Source organism: Abramis brama, assembly GCF_963993115.1.
Source record: "Abramis brama genome assembly, chromosome: 14".
Classification (NCBI taxonomy): Eukaryota; Metazoa; Chordata; class Actinopteri; order Cypriniformes; family Leuciscidae; genus Abramis; species Abramis brama.
The window spans coordinates 160,098-175,836 of record NC_139976.1 but is presented as its reverse complement, the minus strand read 5'-3'; the positions used below and the strand labels follow the sequence as shown (position 1 = coordinate 175,836).

General features: G+C 40.5%; 1 protein-coding gene across 1 annotated transcript; it reads right to left on the bottom strand.

The window, feature by feature from the left end:
• Window positions 1-414: 414 nt before the first annotated feature.
• On the bottom strand, window positions 415-2,654 carry slc18a3b (solute carrier family 18 member 3b). Its single transcript, XM_084135852.1, has one exon. It carries the CDS (start codon window positions 2,426-2,428, stop codon window positions 884-886), a length of 1,545 nt encoding a protein of 514 aa, XP_083991978.1. The 5' UTR covers window positions 2,429-2,654; the 3' UTR covers window positions 415-883.
• Window positions 2,655-15,739: the final 13,085 nt, after the last annotated feature.

The window sequence follows — 15,739 nt, the reverse complement described above, 5'->3', positions numbered from 1 at the left end:
TGATGCTCCTCCAGGTGTTTCCAGAGGTGCTGCTGCTCTTTCATCACTTCCGACAATTTGTTTTATTTGACAAATTATTTTATGCTGTCTATGTATAGCTACATTTTCTGATTTTGTTTATATGCAATTAACTACTATCAAAATGGGTTTTTAAATTAGTCTCATATCTGTTCCCACCTTAACAGGTTTTATATGTAATTTAATTAATTGAATTGAATTAATTATATATTTCGTTTCAATTCAATGAAACCCACACAAATTCAAACGGACTCCCTCGACCGTCGTTAAAAGATATTATTTTACAAGAATCTTTTTTAAGAATTTAGAAAATTTGAAGATACTAAAAAAAAAAAAATACAAAAGATGATTCATTGTCATATTTATTGATTCAGTCAATAAAAAGGCATGTGTAGGAAAATATGAGCACTGGTTTTATTCGGGTTTTGTGCAGTTACATCACATCTTCTACACACTACAGACACACTGTCGTTTAGAGACAAACCTCTAATAGTTTCCATCGAAATCTTAAAAGACGAGGTAAGCAGACACACTTCTGTGAGCTGAGGGATAAATATTGCACACCAGATGCTGAATGTTTGCGATATAATCTCTGGCTCACTAAAATAACATCAAATGAGTCTCTATAGCTCGCATTGTGTTTATCGTGCAATTTATACGCGAAAATGAGTTTTTACGTGCATATGAGACGAACTGTAAACCCCTTGGGTAGGGTTAGGATGCGCGCGTACGTTTGGGTAGGATTAGTGGTGTGGGGTACGTGGGTTATTCCACGCAATAAACTGCGTATCACATGCACGTAAAAACTCATTTTCGCATATAAATTGCACGATAAACAGAGAGTTTAGTGAGTGTGTGAGTGTTGTTAAGTGAACTCGGGTCCGGATGATTCCTCCGAGCAGGATTTGGAGCGCGCGAAGAGCCCGTTCTCGTCCACGGGAAGCGCGTTGGTCGCCGTGACGCACAGGCCCTTCCGCGCGCGTCGTCGCTCCTCCAGTCGGATGGTGTGGTACAGGCCCGCGGGCGGGTCCTCCAGCAGCGCGTTGCTCTCGGAGCGCGACGGCTTCATCTGGCACACGGAGCGCAGCATCAGCAACGCGGGCGCGTACAGCACGTTCACCAGACCCATGCCCAGGTTCAGCTGCACAAACCCCAGGTGGTGCACGATCTGCCCCGCGACCACAGGCCCTAGCGCGTACGCGACGCAGTAGGAGATGTCCGCGATGGCGTACACGCTCCCGTACACGGACACGTGACGCACGTCCACCAGGAACGCGAGCGTTGGCAGGAGCGCCGTGTCCACCAGCGCGATGCCGAAGCAGATTCCGCACAGCGGGACCATCAGCTGGCCGAAGCTCCTGCATGCGGGAACAGTGCACGAACTGGCCCCTATAATCACCATCCCGAGGGCCCCGTAGAACCACTGCAGGTCCGGGAACTTCGCGGCTAATCGGACAGTGACATAAACACCCAGCACGTGCGGCAGGAACGCGGGCAGCCAGACGAGCCCCATCTCCCACTCACTAGCGTTCATCGTGCTCTCCATCCAGCGGGAGATGGTGGGCTCCAGGAACGCCAGCGGGATGTTGCACACGGTCAGCGCGCCCGCCACCACGGCGATGTACGGGTCAATCATGAGCCGGTGAATGGGCGTCCCGACCGGCATGTTCTCGCGCGTCCTGTTAGAGAAAGGTTTGATCACAGTCAAGACCAGAACGCTGTCTGCCAAGCACACGCAGGCCAGAACTATGAACGGGACCCGTTTACCTGCGAACTCATACAGGATCCCGCCGAACGGAGGCGCCACGAGACTCCCGAACGAGATGAAGGCGAGCGCGATGCCGAGCGCGCGACTCCTCTCCGTTTCCTCCGTGTATTTATCCGCGATCATCGCGATCCCTGACGTGTCCGCGAACGCCGAGCCGAAGCCCTGCAGACTGCGCGCGCAGAACAGCGTCCAGTAGTTCTCAGCGAACGCAAATATACACGTGGAGACGAACATGACCAGGAGTCCGATCAGCAGCGGGATGTCGTACCCGACGCGGTCGATGAAGGTGCCGGTGAACGGGTTCACCAGGAGCTGCAGGATGGCCTTGGACGCGAACAACACCCCGATCTGGATGTCCAGGTTCTCCCGGGTTGCTCTGCTCAGGGAAGAGTTGGCATGAGTGCGCAAAGATTGCGCGTTCTCTAAATCTGTGAGATAATCGGGAATGATGGGAACGATCACCATGTAAAGCATGTTGTCCAGCAGAAGCGCAACGCAAACTATCACCAGAATGACGCGTCTCTGCCGCTCCGGATCCCGCAACGCGCTGCCCAGCTGTTTACTTCTTTCGCCCATCTCAGACAACTTTAGTGCGGCTGATTTAGCCAGCCCAGCAGACCCAGCAGAACCAGCAGACTCCATGCCTGTTTCCCTCAGGAGAAATGTCCTTCAGAATGTCTTTTCATTCCCTTTATGTGCAGCGACGCTTCTGGTTTTTACGCACGAACTTTCCTGGTGTCCGGCGCGCGCGCTTGGGTTGCTTTGCTCTGGTCTGTCGGCTGGTGACGTGCTAGTCTTTTCTCTTCACAATCCTGAGCTTTGCATCTTGCATTTCCATTTCTACTGAGCCTTTTTTCATTTACATTCCTGTTACGCGCATATTGAGTTTGCGCTCTCTCGTGCGCGCGCAATGTCTGTCACCTGTGGCCATTCACATCAGTTTTTATACTGAAATATCTATCAGAAAATACTATCAGAAATAGTAGACTTGCTATGAGCACAAATTAAGAAGTGTGCCAATATCAGTTTCCTCTTATTTCCTCTGTGCTCTCTCCAGGGGTGTGTGTCGCGCGCGCGTGCCCGCTGGTCATCAGCTGCGGCCGTTCTAAAACTGACCAATCACTGACCAGTCAGAGTCATCCTCACATGATGAAGAAAAACAGTTCTCGGACGAGCTCTAACTCACCCTGGATCAGCTCTTAGTCTGTTCTCCAAACACTGGAGAAATATTGGCAAGAACAAAAGTTCATCAAAGCTCGTCTTGCGTCGTAAATTACCGCTGATAATAATCAGAATCTGTATGCTGGACAAATAATAAATGCATGAACAAATCAAGAAATGCACATTATGAGTTTCCAGTCAGATCAGGATAAAATGTATATTAAGTGTTTTCTTGATGCAAGTTCTCATTAAACACACACACACACACACACACATACACACACACTAAATGATAATTGTTATAGTTTCTTTTTATGCGACTATTTCTGTGAAACTTGATATTACAAGGTTAAATAATTTAAATCATTCACTGTGTCATTCACTTAATATTCATCAGTATTATTGATCTGACTTTACTGACGCTGCTGTGTTTTTTTATTGCAAGAAAAGAAACAGCACTGCATTGAATTCATTAACATAAAATGAAAAGGAAAGAAATAGATAATAAAAATACAGAGAAATAACAATAACACCTCAACCAGTGAGAAACATATGATTATAATTGTCTGACGCTGCTGTATGAGAACGGAACTGAGCTGGACAATGACATAATTTACTTTTTTTTTTTTTTTTTTTTTGCAGAACTGATTTATAGATTAAATTAATTTATTCAATAATTGATGATCTTTACAGCAGAACTGAATCAACACTGAACTGACTTCAGCTGAACAACAGATCAAATGCATCATTTTTCTGTTATCTCTGTAAAGCTGCTTTGAAACACTCTGTATTGTATAAAGCGCTGTAGAAATAAAGCTGACTTCACACTAGACTTGTGTTGGCTGGTTAACCGCTATTATTAGAACGAATAAATTATTTTATTACTTCAATTATTTAAATTATTTAAATACTTCAATTCACGGACATGAGACAAGACAATATGATATCACCTTTTGGGATATCAGTATTTGGGGAAGTAATAAAGCATGCACAGTTATTCTGATCATCAGTACTAATGAACTGCGCGACACTGACATCTATCGGGCGTTCAATATAAACGGTCTGATTTCTCCTGTTTTGTGTTTGAAAAATGTGTTTGAATTGAAAGATATAATAAAGTACATAATATAAATATATATACATATATATATATATATATATATATATATATATATATATATATATATATATATATATATATATATGCTAAAATACTTGTTGTTGGACATTAGATGTGCCTTATTTACAATTTTAAACCTACAAATGTATTTTTATGATAGAAATAACTGTAAAGGGACTATTGTAATGGGGTAAATCAAGTGTAGGCTAATATAGCCAATTACTAAGCTCAGATTCATCTTGCCAGTTAAAATGTAGTCTGTGCTTTTGTAATTATTTATTTTAAATTTTGTGATTTTAACTTCTGCTTTAATAAGCTTTTTTTTTTTAATTTTCTTTTAGATTGTAATGTTCTAATGTTCTTCTAATATCCATAAAAATGTACTATAGCTGCCAAATAGAACCAGAGAGAAATGTATTCATAAATCTTTAAAAGTATCTAATTAAATCTTGGGCACAAAACAAAAATAAAACCAGGATAATATATATATATATATATATATATATATATATATGAGACACTATAGACCTACAAACGTGTTAAATTATATTGTATACTATCAATTGTTTATTAATATATATATATATATATATATATATATATATATATATATATATATAACAACATTAACAAACATTTCATATACAAATTAACACGTTTGTAGGTCTATATTGTCTCATTTATCTAATACTAGTAAGCCTTATTTAAGTTGATTTTCTTTACTGTATATTTATTTTTGGACTGATAATGGTTAATAAAGTCAAATAATGGTATGAGAGAGTGTCAGTCATTGTGTTCCTATTGGTCAGTGTTAGAGGATCTGTGTAGCAACCGAGGCTTAGCCTGACAGTTAGCCTGCCCTGGACCAGGCTAGTTTCCCAGCATAAGTTGCCAGAGTAACTGAGTTCGAACTATTTTAAGTTTGCTTTATGAAACGGAATCCACCGACAATAAGTCTGACTAACCAAAATAAGCCTGGCTTGTATTCTAATCTTGTTTTATGGAACAACCCTCAGATGATCAATGATCTGTGTGTGTGTACATCTCAGCTGTAGTTCAGCATCAGGTGCAGTGCGCAGTGCGCAGTTCGGCCGCTAGATGGCGCTGTCGGTCTGGAAACAAACGTGTGTTCAGGTGTGTGTCTTCAGTGTCTGTTCAGAATTACATTATCTGCAATAACTGATTAGCATTGCTTCAGCGTGTGTTGCTGCAAAATAAATCATACTTACATCTTCTTTAATCTTTGCTCAGGATTACAAGTAGGGTTCACATGTGATAAAGGTAAACAGGTTTAGCCCAAAACTGGAGAATAATCAGGGCCACATGTAAAGGTGTATAACCATTATGAGTAAATGTGTGTGACAGTGTAGACTCATCTGGTGTAAGTCTGCCCAGATGAAGAATAGGAAAGACAGTGCAAATGAACTGGTAGTTCCACGAGTCTTTTATAGATGTTTCCTCTCAGTTAAGCACACTCTTCGCATACGTGTCAAAGAGCGAATGTTAGCATGGAAAAGAAAACACTCTGAAACACGCTACAAATCAAAGTGGAAGTAAACACATTATAATAAAACAACAGCAGTAGAGCGGTCATCTCTCTCACTCTCACTGTGCGTGCGCGCTCACATAAGAACAGCACACATACAATAACGTGCGCCATTGAAGAAGTCATCTTAAGGCATATCAACATTCATGTCATGAACACTACTTAACACTAGGTGGCCGTCACAATGGCCGGAGGAGAACGTTGTTCTGTATGAATGAATGTTTGTTGCACGGAGTTAATGATTAAACAAACCGACCTTTATCCGCGGGTCCATGAAACATCTGGGTAACACTTTAGAATACTGTTCCTTCATTAATGAATAATTACACAGGAACAAATGAGTTAACGTATTATTAACATTCTAGTAACTACTATTAACTAACAAGAAACTCTGATTAACAAATTAGTAAGTAATAGCGCTCAGATGAATGTAGTAGTTCATTATTAGCTAATCAATAACTACTATTTTTTTCATACCTCCCAGAGAACTACTATATACAGGTTCATAATTTACATGAATAATGCATAATATATTATAAAAGGTAATGGTAACCCACTAGTAATGACTCAAGTATTACTACATCATTTTAAAGGAACTACTAATTATTTGGATCAGTATTCTAAAGTGAAAAACATAACAACCTAATATTGACTGAAGTCATTGTAAGCTTTTGAGATTTTTGTAAGATTTTGATTTTAGCAATTCCTTCCAATGGATTTGGTAACACTTTAGTCATTACTAGTGTGTTCCCATGATCTTCACTTTAGATACTGATCCAAATAATTAGTAGTTCCTTTAGAAGGATGTAGTAACACTTGATTCATTACTAATGGGCTACCATTAACTTATATTAAACATTGTGCATTATAAATATTTATTAACCTGTATATAGTAGTTCTTAGTCTTCAGTGAGGTATGAAAAATAGTAGTTATTGATTAGCTAATAGTGAACTACCACATCCGACTGAGCGCTATTACTTACTAATTCGTTAATCAGAGTTTCTTGTTAGTTAATAGTAGTTACTAGAGTGTTACTAATGCATTACTCATTTGTTCCTGTGTAGTTATTCATTAATGAAGGAACAGTATTCTAAAGTGTTACCAACATCTGCAATATATACCTAAATAAAACTAACTGGACTCTTTTACAGATGTTGCAATATTAGGGATCTTACGTAACCTCACAGCATTTTCTCTTCACTGATGGTGTTTCTTTTAGACCTTACATTTGAACAATCACACTGACCAGATCATTGTGGGAATATGGGGGATAATCTCTTCTCATCAATTATTGGGAAATTGAAAAACTTTTCAAGAAACGGCTGAAGACACATCTTTTTCTCCAGCACTTGAACCATTAATAATAACACTTCTACTCTATTTCTACACACAGCACTTGCATATTTTTTGCGCTTTTGTTGGTTTAACTGATTCTATTGCTCTCCTCATTTGTAAGTCTCTTTGGATAAATGATTAAATGTAAATGTAGTCTTAAATCTGCACTGTGATAGGAAGTGTCTGTCAGCTTTGCTTAGAGAAACTGGTCTAATCTTTATCACTGTGATCTAATCCAGAGCTTCAGGACCGTGTGAAAGTTTTTATTGGAGTGTTTACGCTCTTCGATGTCTATTTCCAAGGCTGTTTCTGAGAAGAGTCATGGAGTTAATCCAGCTTACGGGGTCAATGTCAGCGTACAGCCCGAGATAGATCTGAGATGAACCTGAGATCGAGAGTCGGTGACCCAGAGCGTGTGAACTAGACCTCAAGCTGTTGCTTCATCTGAGCTGACAACACCACTGTTTAGAAAACCTTTAAATATCTTTACCACAGCTTAAAGAGCAAATATCTGGAAAAAAAAGACAAAGTATTCCCATGAAACTGTTCTTATCCCAAATTAACTGCATCTGTTTTGTCTACTTTAAAGTTAAGTTGTTGTTTTTTAGCCAATGTTCAGTTGTTTGTCTCATGCTCATGTTAAATACACCAGGAGCCTCATTTATAAACTGTTGTGGAGAAACCGTCCTACATCTGATCTGAGATCGTTTCTCAGATGTTGATTCAGAGAATGAACGCCTCTATTCCAGAAGTGAAATTTATAAATCAGAAATGATCTTGCACAGCTGAATGGTTTCAGATCTCCACCTTGTAAACGTAATGTGATTAACATGTGACAGATCACCAGTCGAGATCTCCAGATCTCAGATCTCCAAACACCTGCAGTTCTCCGACTCTCTGACGAGTGTGTGTTCGTCTGCGCAGAGGTGTGAAGTCCAGGTGTCAGACAGTAAAAGTCCTGCCATATGTTTATTCCACCCATGAACTCTGAAAAACACCCATTTTTCCACCGAAAAATTAGCAAATCCAGGTGATTGGAACAAAATACTGAGGAGGACTTTTACTTTCTGAACCTGGACTTTACATCTCTGCCCACTGGGACACACACACTCTAAGATCAAATCTGTTTTATAAATGAGGCCTGAGAGTCCAGAAACTGTTAAAGACGTAAATACAAGATGCAAATACAACACTGACTCCTGTTAAAGGAAGATTAAAGACAAGAAAGGGAGAAGCTCAATGAATGACAGAAGAGACTTTCTGCACTGGTGTGTGTGTGTGAGGAAGAGGAGGGTTTCAGATCTGCACTGGTGTGTGTGTGTGTGAGGAAGAGGAGGGTTTCAGATCTGCACTGGTGTGTGTGTGTGTGTGTGTGAGGAAGAGGAGGGTTTCAGATCTGCACTGGTGTGTGTGTGTGTGTGTGAGGAAGAGGAGGGTTTCAGATCTGCACAGGTGTCTGTGTGTGTGTGAGGAAGAGGAGGCTTTCAGATCTGCACTGGTGTGTGTGTGTGTGTGTGTGAGGAAGAGGAGGGTTTCAGATCTGCACTGGTGTCTGTGTGTGTGTGAGGAAGAGGAGGCTTTCAGATCTGCACTGGTGTGTGTGTGTGTGTGTGTGTGTGTGTGTGTGTGAGGAAGAGGAGGGTTTCAGATCTGCACTGGTGTGTGTGTGTGAGGAAGAGGAGGGTTTCAGATCTGCACTGGTGTGTGTGTGTGTGAGGAAGAGGATGGTTTCAGATCTGCACTGGTGTGTGTGTGTGTGTGAGGAAGAGGAGGGTTTCAGATCTGCACTGGTGTGTGTGTGTGTGTGTGTGTGTGTGTGTGTGTGTGTGTGTGAGAGAGGAAGAGGAGGGTTTCAGATCTGCGCTGGTGTGTGTGTGTGTGTGTGTGAGGAAGAGGAGGGTTTCAGATCTGCACTGCTGTGTGTGTGTGTGTGTGTGTGTGTGTGTGTGTGAGAGGAAGAGGAGGGTTTCAGATCTGCACTGGTGTGTGTGTGAGGAAGAGTCAAGTCAAGTTTATTTATATAGCGCTTTTCACAATACAGATTGTATCAAAGCAGCTTCACAGTATTAAATTAAAATAATACATCAGTGTTTGTTTCTAGTGGAAAACGTCCACGTTTGGTAATGCTGATCAATAGTATTGTTGATTGATTAATTAAATTAAATATCCCCAAATATCCCCAACTGAGCAAGCCAAAGGCAACAGTGGCAAGGAAACGAAAAACTCCATCAGGTGACCTAATGGAGAAAAAAAAAAACTTGGGAGAACCCAGGCTCAGTCGGGGCCAGTTCTCCTCTGGCGTTTATGAACTAGAGGTCGGATTTAACTGTAAGATTAAAAGTATTATATGAATGCCTGGCTGAAGAGATGCGTCTTTAATCTAGTTTTAAACTGGGAGAGTGAGTCTGAGCAACGAACAATATCAGGAAGACTATTCCAGAGTTTTGGAGCTAAATGTGAAAATGCTCTCCCTCCTTTGGTTGATCTGGATATCCTAGGTATGACCAAAAGCCTTGAATTTAGTGATCTTAAAGAGCACGATGGATTATAGGGCGATAGAAGATCCGTTAAATAGACTGGAGCTAAGCCGTTTAGGGCTTTATAAGTCAGTAGCAATACCTTGTAATTAATACGGAACTTTATAGGTAACCAATGTAGTGATGATAAAATTGGTGTTATATGATCATATTTTCTTGATCTAGTAAGAACTCTAGCGGCGGCATTTTGGACTAACTGTAGCTTGTTTATTAAGGATGCAGGACAACCGGCTAATAAAGCATTACAGTAATCTAGTCTCGAGGTCATGAATGCATGAACTAACTTTTCTGCATCAGAAACTGATAGCATGTTACGTAGCTTAGCAATGTTTCTAAGGTGGAAAAAGGCTGTTCTTGTTAACATATGAAATATGATTTTCAAAAGACAGGTTGCAGTCTAGTATAACACCCAGGTCTTTTACTGTAGAGGATAAAGTAACAGGACATCCTACTATGTTAAAGTTGTAGTGTGAGAGGTTTTGTGGGCGATTTTTTGAACCGATGATTAGTACCTCTGTCTTGTCTGGATTTAATAAAAGAAAATTGCGCGTCATCCAATCTTTAATATCTTTAACACACTTTGTCAATTTGGATAATTTAGCGTTTTCATCTGGCCGTGATGAAATATAGATTTGAGTGTCATCAGCATAACAATGGAAACTAATTCCAGAGGAGGGTTCCAAATCTGCACTGGTGTGTGTGTGTATGTGAGGAAGAGGAGGGTTTCAGATCTGCACTGGTGTGTGTGTGTGTCAAGTCAAGTCATCTTCATTTATATAACGCTTTTAACAATGTAGATTGTTCCAAAGCGGCTTTACAGAGATACAAGGATAGTTTAAAGTAACAGAGATTGTTTTGGCTTTACAGCAGATCTAGAATAAGTTTATTGTCCAGCTAAAGTTAGTTTGACTGATTCACTTCTGTCGCAACGATCATTTGTTATTAACTTAGGGGCCGTTAACACACACCGTTTTAACAGGAAACTCTACACAGACTTTAAACGCGGAACCTGTGAGAACGCTGATGCCGTGCACATGCGTATTACGAGTTCAGTCTATTGGTATGCGCGTTTGAATATATGTGCGCAGGCGTGTAATTCCCTACAAACCAAGCCTTAAAAAACTACTTGTCTGGCCTTAACTTACACGAACCGAATTTTCCCAACAACGCTTTATCTGTAGAGTGGTAAAGGGATCCTCCATAAGGAGGAACTAGTTGGCACTTTAGTACCCCGCTATGACATCGGGTCCAGGCGCAGGTCCTTCATCAGATCTGGATACAGCCTGGATCCGGCAGGCTGCGGTAAACCTCGGGATAAACAAAAACACTAAAATTAGCGTAGATGCCATTCTTCTTATGATGTAACGAGTACATCAGTTTTTTTGGGAAGTGTTCCCGGTTCCGGCTGACCTAATCTATGCAGCCTAACATTGAATTATAGAAGTCTATAATGTGTTATGTATATGCTAGGTCAAAGAGATGTGTTTTTAGTCTAGCTTTGAACTGACAGAGTGTGTCTGCTTCCCGGACAATGTTAGGAAGATTGTTCCAAAGTTTTGATGCTAAATAGGAGAAGGATCTACCGCCAGCAGTCGATTTTGATATTCTAGGTATTATCAACTGGCCGGAATTTTGAGATTGCAATAGACGTGAAGGACTATAATGCGTTAAGAGCTCGCTCAAGCACTGCAGAGCTAAACCATTTAGTGCTTTGTAAGTAATCAGCAATATTTTAAAATTTATACAATGTTTAATAGGGAGCCAGTGCAGTGTTGACAGAACCGGGCTAATATGGTCGTACTTCCTGGTTCTGGTAAGAACTCGAGCTGCTGCGTTTTGGACCAGCTGTAGTTTGTTTATTAAGCGTGCAGGGCAACCACCCATAATAGCATTACAGTAATCTAGCCTTGATGTCATGAACGCATAAACTAATTGTTCCGCATTTGTCAATGAGAGCATATGACGTAATTTAGATATATTTTTAAGATGGAAAAATGCGGTTTTACAGATACTAGACACATGACTTTCAAATGAAAGATTGGTATCAAAGAGCACACCCAGGTTCCTAACCGACGACGAGGACTTGACAGAGCAGCCATCAAGTGTTAGACAGTATTCTAGATTATTATGTGAGGAAGTTTTTTGTCCAATAATTAGAATCTCTGTTTTTTCAGAATTAAGTAGTAGGAAATTACTGGTCATCCAATTTTTTATATCAGCTATGCATTCCGTTAATTTTGTGAATTGGTAAGTTTCGTCAGGGCGTGAAGAAATATAGAGCTGAGTATCATCAGCATAACAGTGAAAACTAATTCCATGCTTCCTAATGATATCTCCTAAGGGTAGCATGTACAGAGTGAACAGCAACGGTCCTAGTACTGAGCCTTGTGGTACGCCATACTGAATTTGTGATCGATGAGACATCTCTTCATTTACTGCTACAAACTGATAACGGTCAGATAAGTATGATTTAAACCATGCTAGTGCAATTCCAGTAATGTCAACATAATTTTCAAGTCTATTTAAAAGAATGTTGTGGTCAATGGTGTCAAATGCAGCACTAAGATCGAGTAACACTAATAGAGAGATACAACCATGATCGGATGATAAGAGCAAATCATTTGTGACTCTAACGAGAGCTGTCTCAGTACTATGGTATGGTCTAAATCCTGACTGGAAATCCTCACAGGTATCAGTTCTTTCTAAAAAGGAACATAGTTGTGAGGATACTGCCTTTTCTAGTATCTTTGACAGAAAGGGTAGATTCGAGATCGGCCTGTAATTGACTAATTCTGTAGGATCAAGTTGCGTTTTTTTAACAAGCGGTTTAATCATAGCCAGCTTAAATGTTTTTGGTACGTATCCTAGAGACAAAGATGAATTGATGATAGTAAGAAGAGGATCTATGACCTCTGGAAGCATCTCTTTCAGTAGCTTAGTCGGTATAGTGTCTAACATACATGTTGTCGATTTAGATGATTTAATGAGTTTAGCGAATTCTTCCTCTCCTATAGCAATGAATGAATCGAATTTTTCCTTAGGGAGACTACAATGCACTGCCTGATGCGATACTGTAGTAGACGATTGCATAGTTATAATTTTGTCCCTGATATTATCAATCTTATAAGTGAAGAAGTTCATAAAGTCATTACTGCTGTGTTGCTTGGAAATTTCTGGGCTTGAAGCTTTATTATTCGTTAGTTTAGCCACTGTTTCAAATAAATACCTAGGATTATGTTTATTTTCTTCTAATAGGGTTGAAAAATAAGCAGATCTAGCAGCTTTTAAGGCCTCTCTGTAAGTAATCGAGCTCTCCTTCCATGAAATCCGAAATACCTCTAGTTTTGTTTTCTTCCAGTTGTGCTCCATTTTTCTGGCTGCTCTCTTAAGGGCCCGAGTGTGCTCGTTATACCACGGCGTTGGACTATTTTCTTTAATCTTCTTTAAGCGCAACGGAGCAACTGTGTCTAAAGTGCTGGAAAAGAGAGAGTTAAAAGTTTCTGTTGCAATATCGAGTTCTTCTAAGCTATCTGGGATGCTGAGATGATGAAACTGATTAGGAAGATTATTAATAAAGCAATCTTTAGTGGCAGAAGTGATAGGTCTCACATATTTGTAACACGGAGTCGGCTTTGCAGTCTTGGCTAAATGTAATTTACACAAGACTAGATCTGATCTGAGATGTCATCGCTCTGCTGCAGAATTTCAACGGCATCAACATTGATTCCGTGTGATAATATTAGATCTAGAGTATGATTACGACAATGAGTAGGTCCTGACACGTGTTGTCTAACTCCAATAGAGTTCAGAATGTCTTTAAATGCCAATCCTAATGCACCTTTTTCATTATTTATATGTATATTAAAATCACCAACAATTAGTACTTTATCTGCAGCCAATACTAACTCTGATAGAAAGTCAGCAAATTATTTGATAAAATCTTTATGGTGCCCTGGTGCCCTGGTGGCCTGTATACAGTAGCCAGCACAAATCTCAAACGTGATTTGTCATTTACACTATATATTTTTACACCAACACTTCAAAAGAAGTATATTTAAAACTAGATTTCTTAGTGATTTTGAAAATATTACTATAAATTACAGCAACACCTCCCCCTTTGCCTTTCAGACGAGGTTCATGTTTATAACAGTAATCTTGCGGGGTTGACTCATTTAAAGTAATATAATTGTCTGGTTTTAGCCAGGTTTCTGTCAAACACAGCACATCTAGATTATAGTCTGTAATCATATCATTAACAATAAGTGCTTTTGAAGTAAGGGATCAAATATTCAGCAACCCAAGCTTTATCATTTGCTCATCTGTATTATAGCTGTTTTTTATTTGTTGAACATCAATTACAATTTTAACCTTAGATGGATTGAAACGTTTTTTGGATTTCCAAATTCGGGGAACAGACACAGTCTCTATATGATGATAGCTAGGTGAAAGAGGCTCTATGTGATGGGATTTATCTGACCTTGGTGACGCGAGACAGCTAGCAGACGGTCGGTTTAGCCAGTCTGTCTGCTTCCTGACCTGGTGCCCAATTTGTCATTTTTTATCTCTAAGACTATGAGCCAAATTACTAGAGAGAAGAGCAGCACCATCCCAGGACGGATGAATACCATCTCTTTTCAACAGGTCAGGTCTGCCCCAGAAACTTTTCCAATTGTCTATGAATTCTATATTATTTTGCAGACACCACCTCGACAGCCAGCCATTGAGTGAATACAATCTACTGACTATCTCATCACTCCTGCGAACAGGAAGGGGGCCAGAGCAAATTACAGTGCCTGACATCGTACTTGCGAGTTCACACACCTCTTTAATATTAATTTTGGTGATCTCCGACTGGCGGAGTCGAACATCATTTGTGCCGACGTGAATAATAATCTTAGAGAATTTACAATTAGCATTTGCCAGCACTTTTAAATTTGCTTTGATGTCAGGCGCTCTGGCTCCCGGCAAACATGTGACCTGTTTAATGTTGTTATCGGAACGGAAGAGCGGTGCTTTGTCCCGCGACTACAGCGTCTCACTGTCACCCAGTTGCCCTGCTGCATGGGCTCTACTTCAGCCGGAACCGAACAATGTAAAGAGTTCACTAAGCTAGTTGCATCCAAAGCAGTATCTAAAGCCCTTGCATTCTTACTATCCTCAATTAAAGTTTGGATGCGTGTCTCTCGTTCTGAAATCTTCCCCGTCAGCTTTACAATCTCCATGCATTTATCACATGTAAATCCTGTGCTGACAGAGAAGGATATGCTAAACATGTTGCATGAGGTGCAAGTAACAATAAGAGGAGAAGATGACATGACTTACCGTGTTTGTTGACTGATCCTACTCACCTAAGTTGTTTGATGGACTCGTAAAAGGTGCGAGCGTGCGCGAGAAAAATAAATAAATAAAGAGCGCGCAGATGGCACGCTAACAGGCTAGCGAATTACTAGCGTGTTGTGCTAGCAATACGATTTAGTTTGAATGTCAGGTTAATGTGTGATGTTGAGTAAGTTATATTTAGCAGTATAAACAACAAGGAATGATAGTAAATAATGATTTAAAACAGAAAGATATACGAAGCTTACAGGCGCACACCAACGCAAACAGCAGCAGAAGCAACGAGGCAGACAGGAGCAATCGAATAGCCGATTGCTGTGTGTGTGTGTGTGTGTATGTGTGTGTGTGTGAGGAAGAGGAGGGTTTCAGATCTGCACTGGTGTGTGTGTGAGGAAGAGGAGGGTTTCAGATCTGCACTGGTGTGTGTGTGTGTGAGGAAGAGGAGGGTTTCAGATCTGCACTGGTGTGTGTGTGTGTGTGTGTGTGTGTGAGGAAGAGGAGGGTTTCAGATCTGCACTGGTGTGTGTGTGTGTATGTGTGTGTGTATGTGTGAGGAAGAGGAGGGTTTCTGAGAGCTGTTGGTCAGCAGGTCTGAGAGTCGCCCTGTGACCGGCGCATTAATGATCCTGATCCGCTTTGGGAAACAAACATGCGTCACAAACCCAAATCTACCGATATGAGAGCAGCTCCTTGTGCAGAGGAATTACTGAAGATTACAAAAGCCTCCAGATCTCTTAATCCTAAATGTGCATGTTGATTATTAGCCCACTGTTTAGAGACCTGAGCTAACCACTGAACCCATCCATGAAGATCTCTCAACCTGGATTGCATAATTGCATAATTTAGACATTAGGACTCCTAACTCACACATGTAGAGGGATGAGAGCGTTTCACGAGTTCACACTTACATACAATT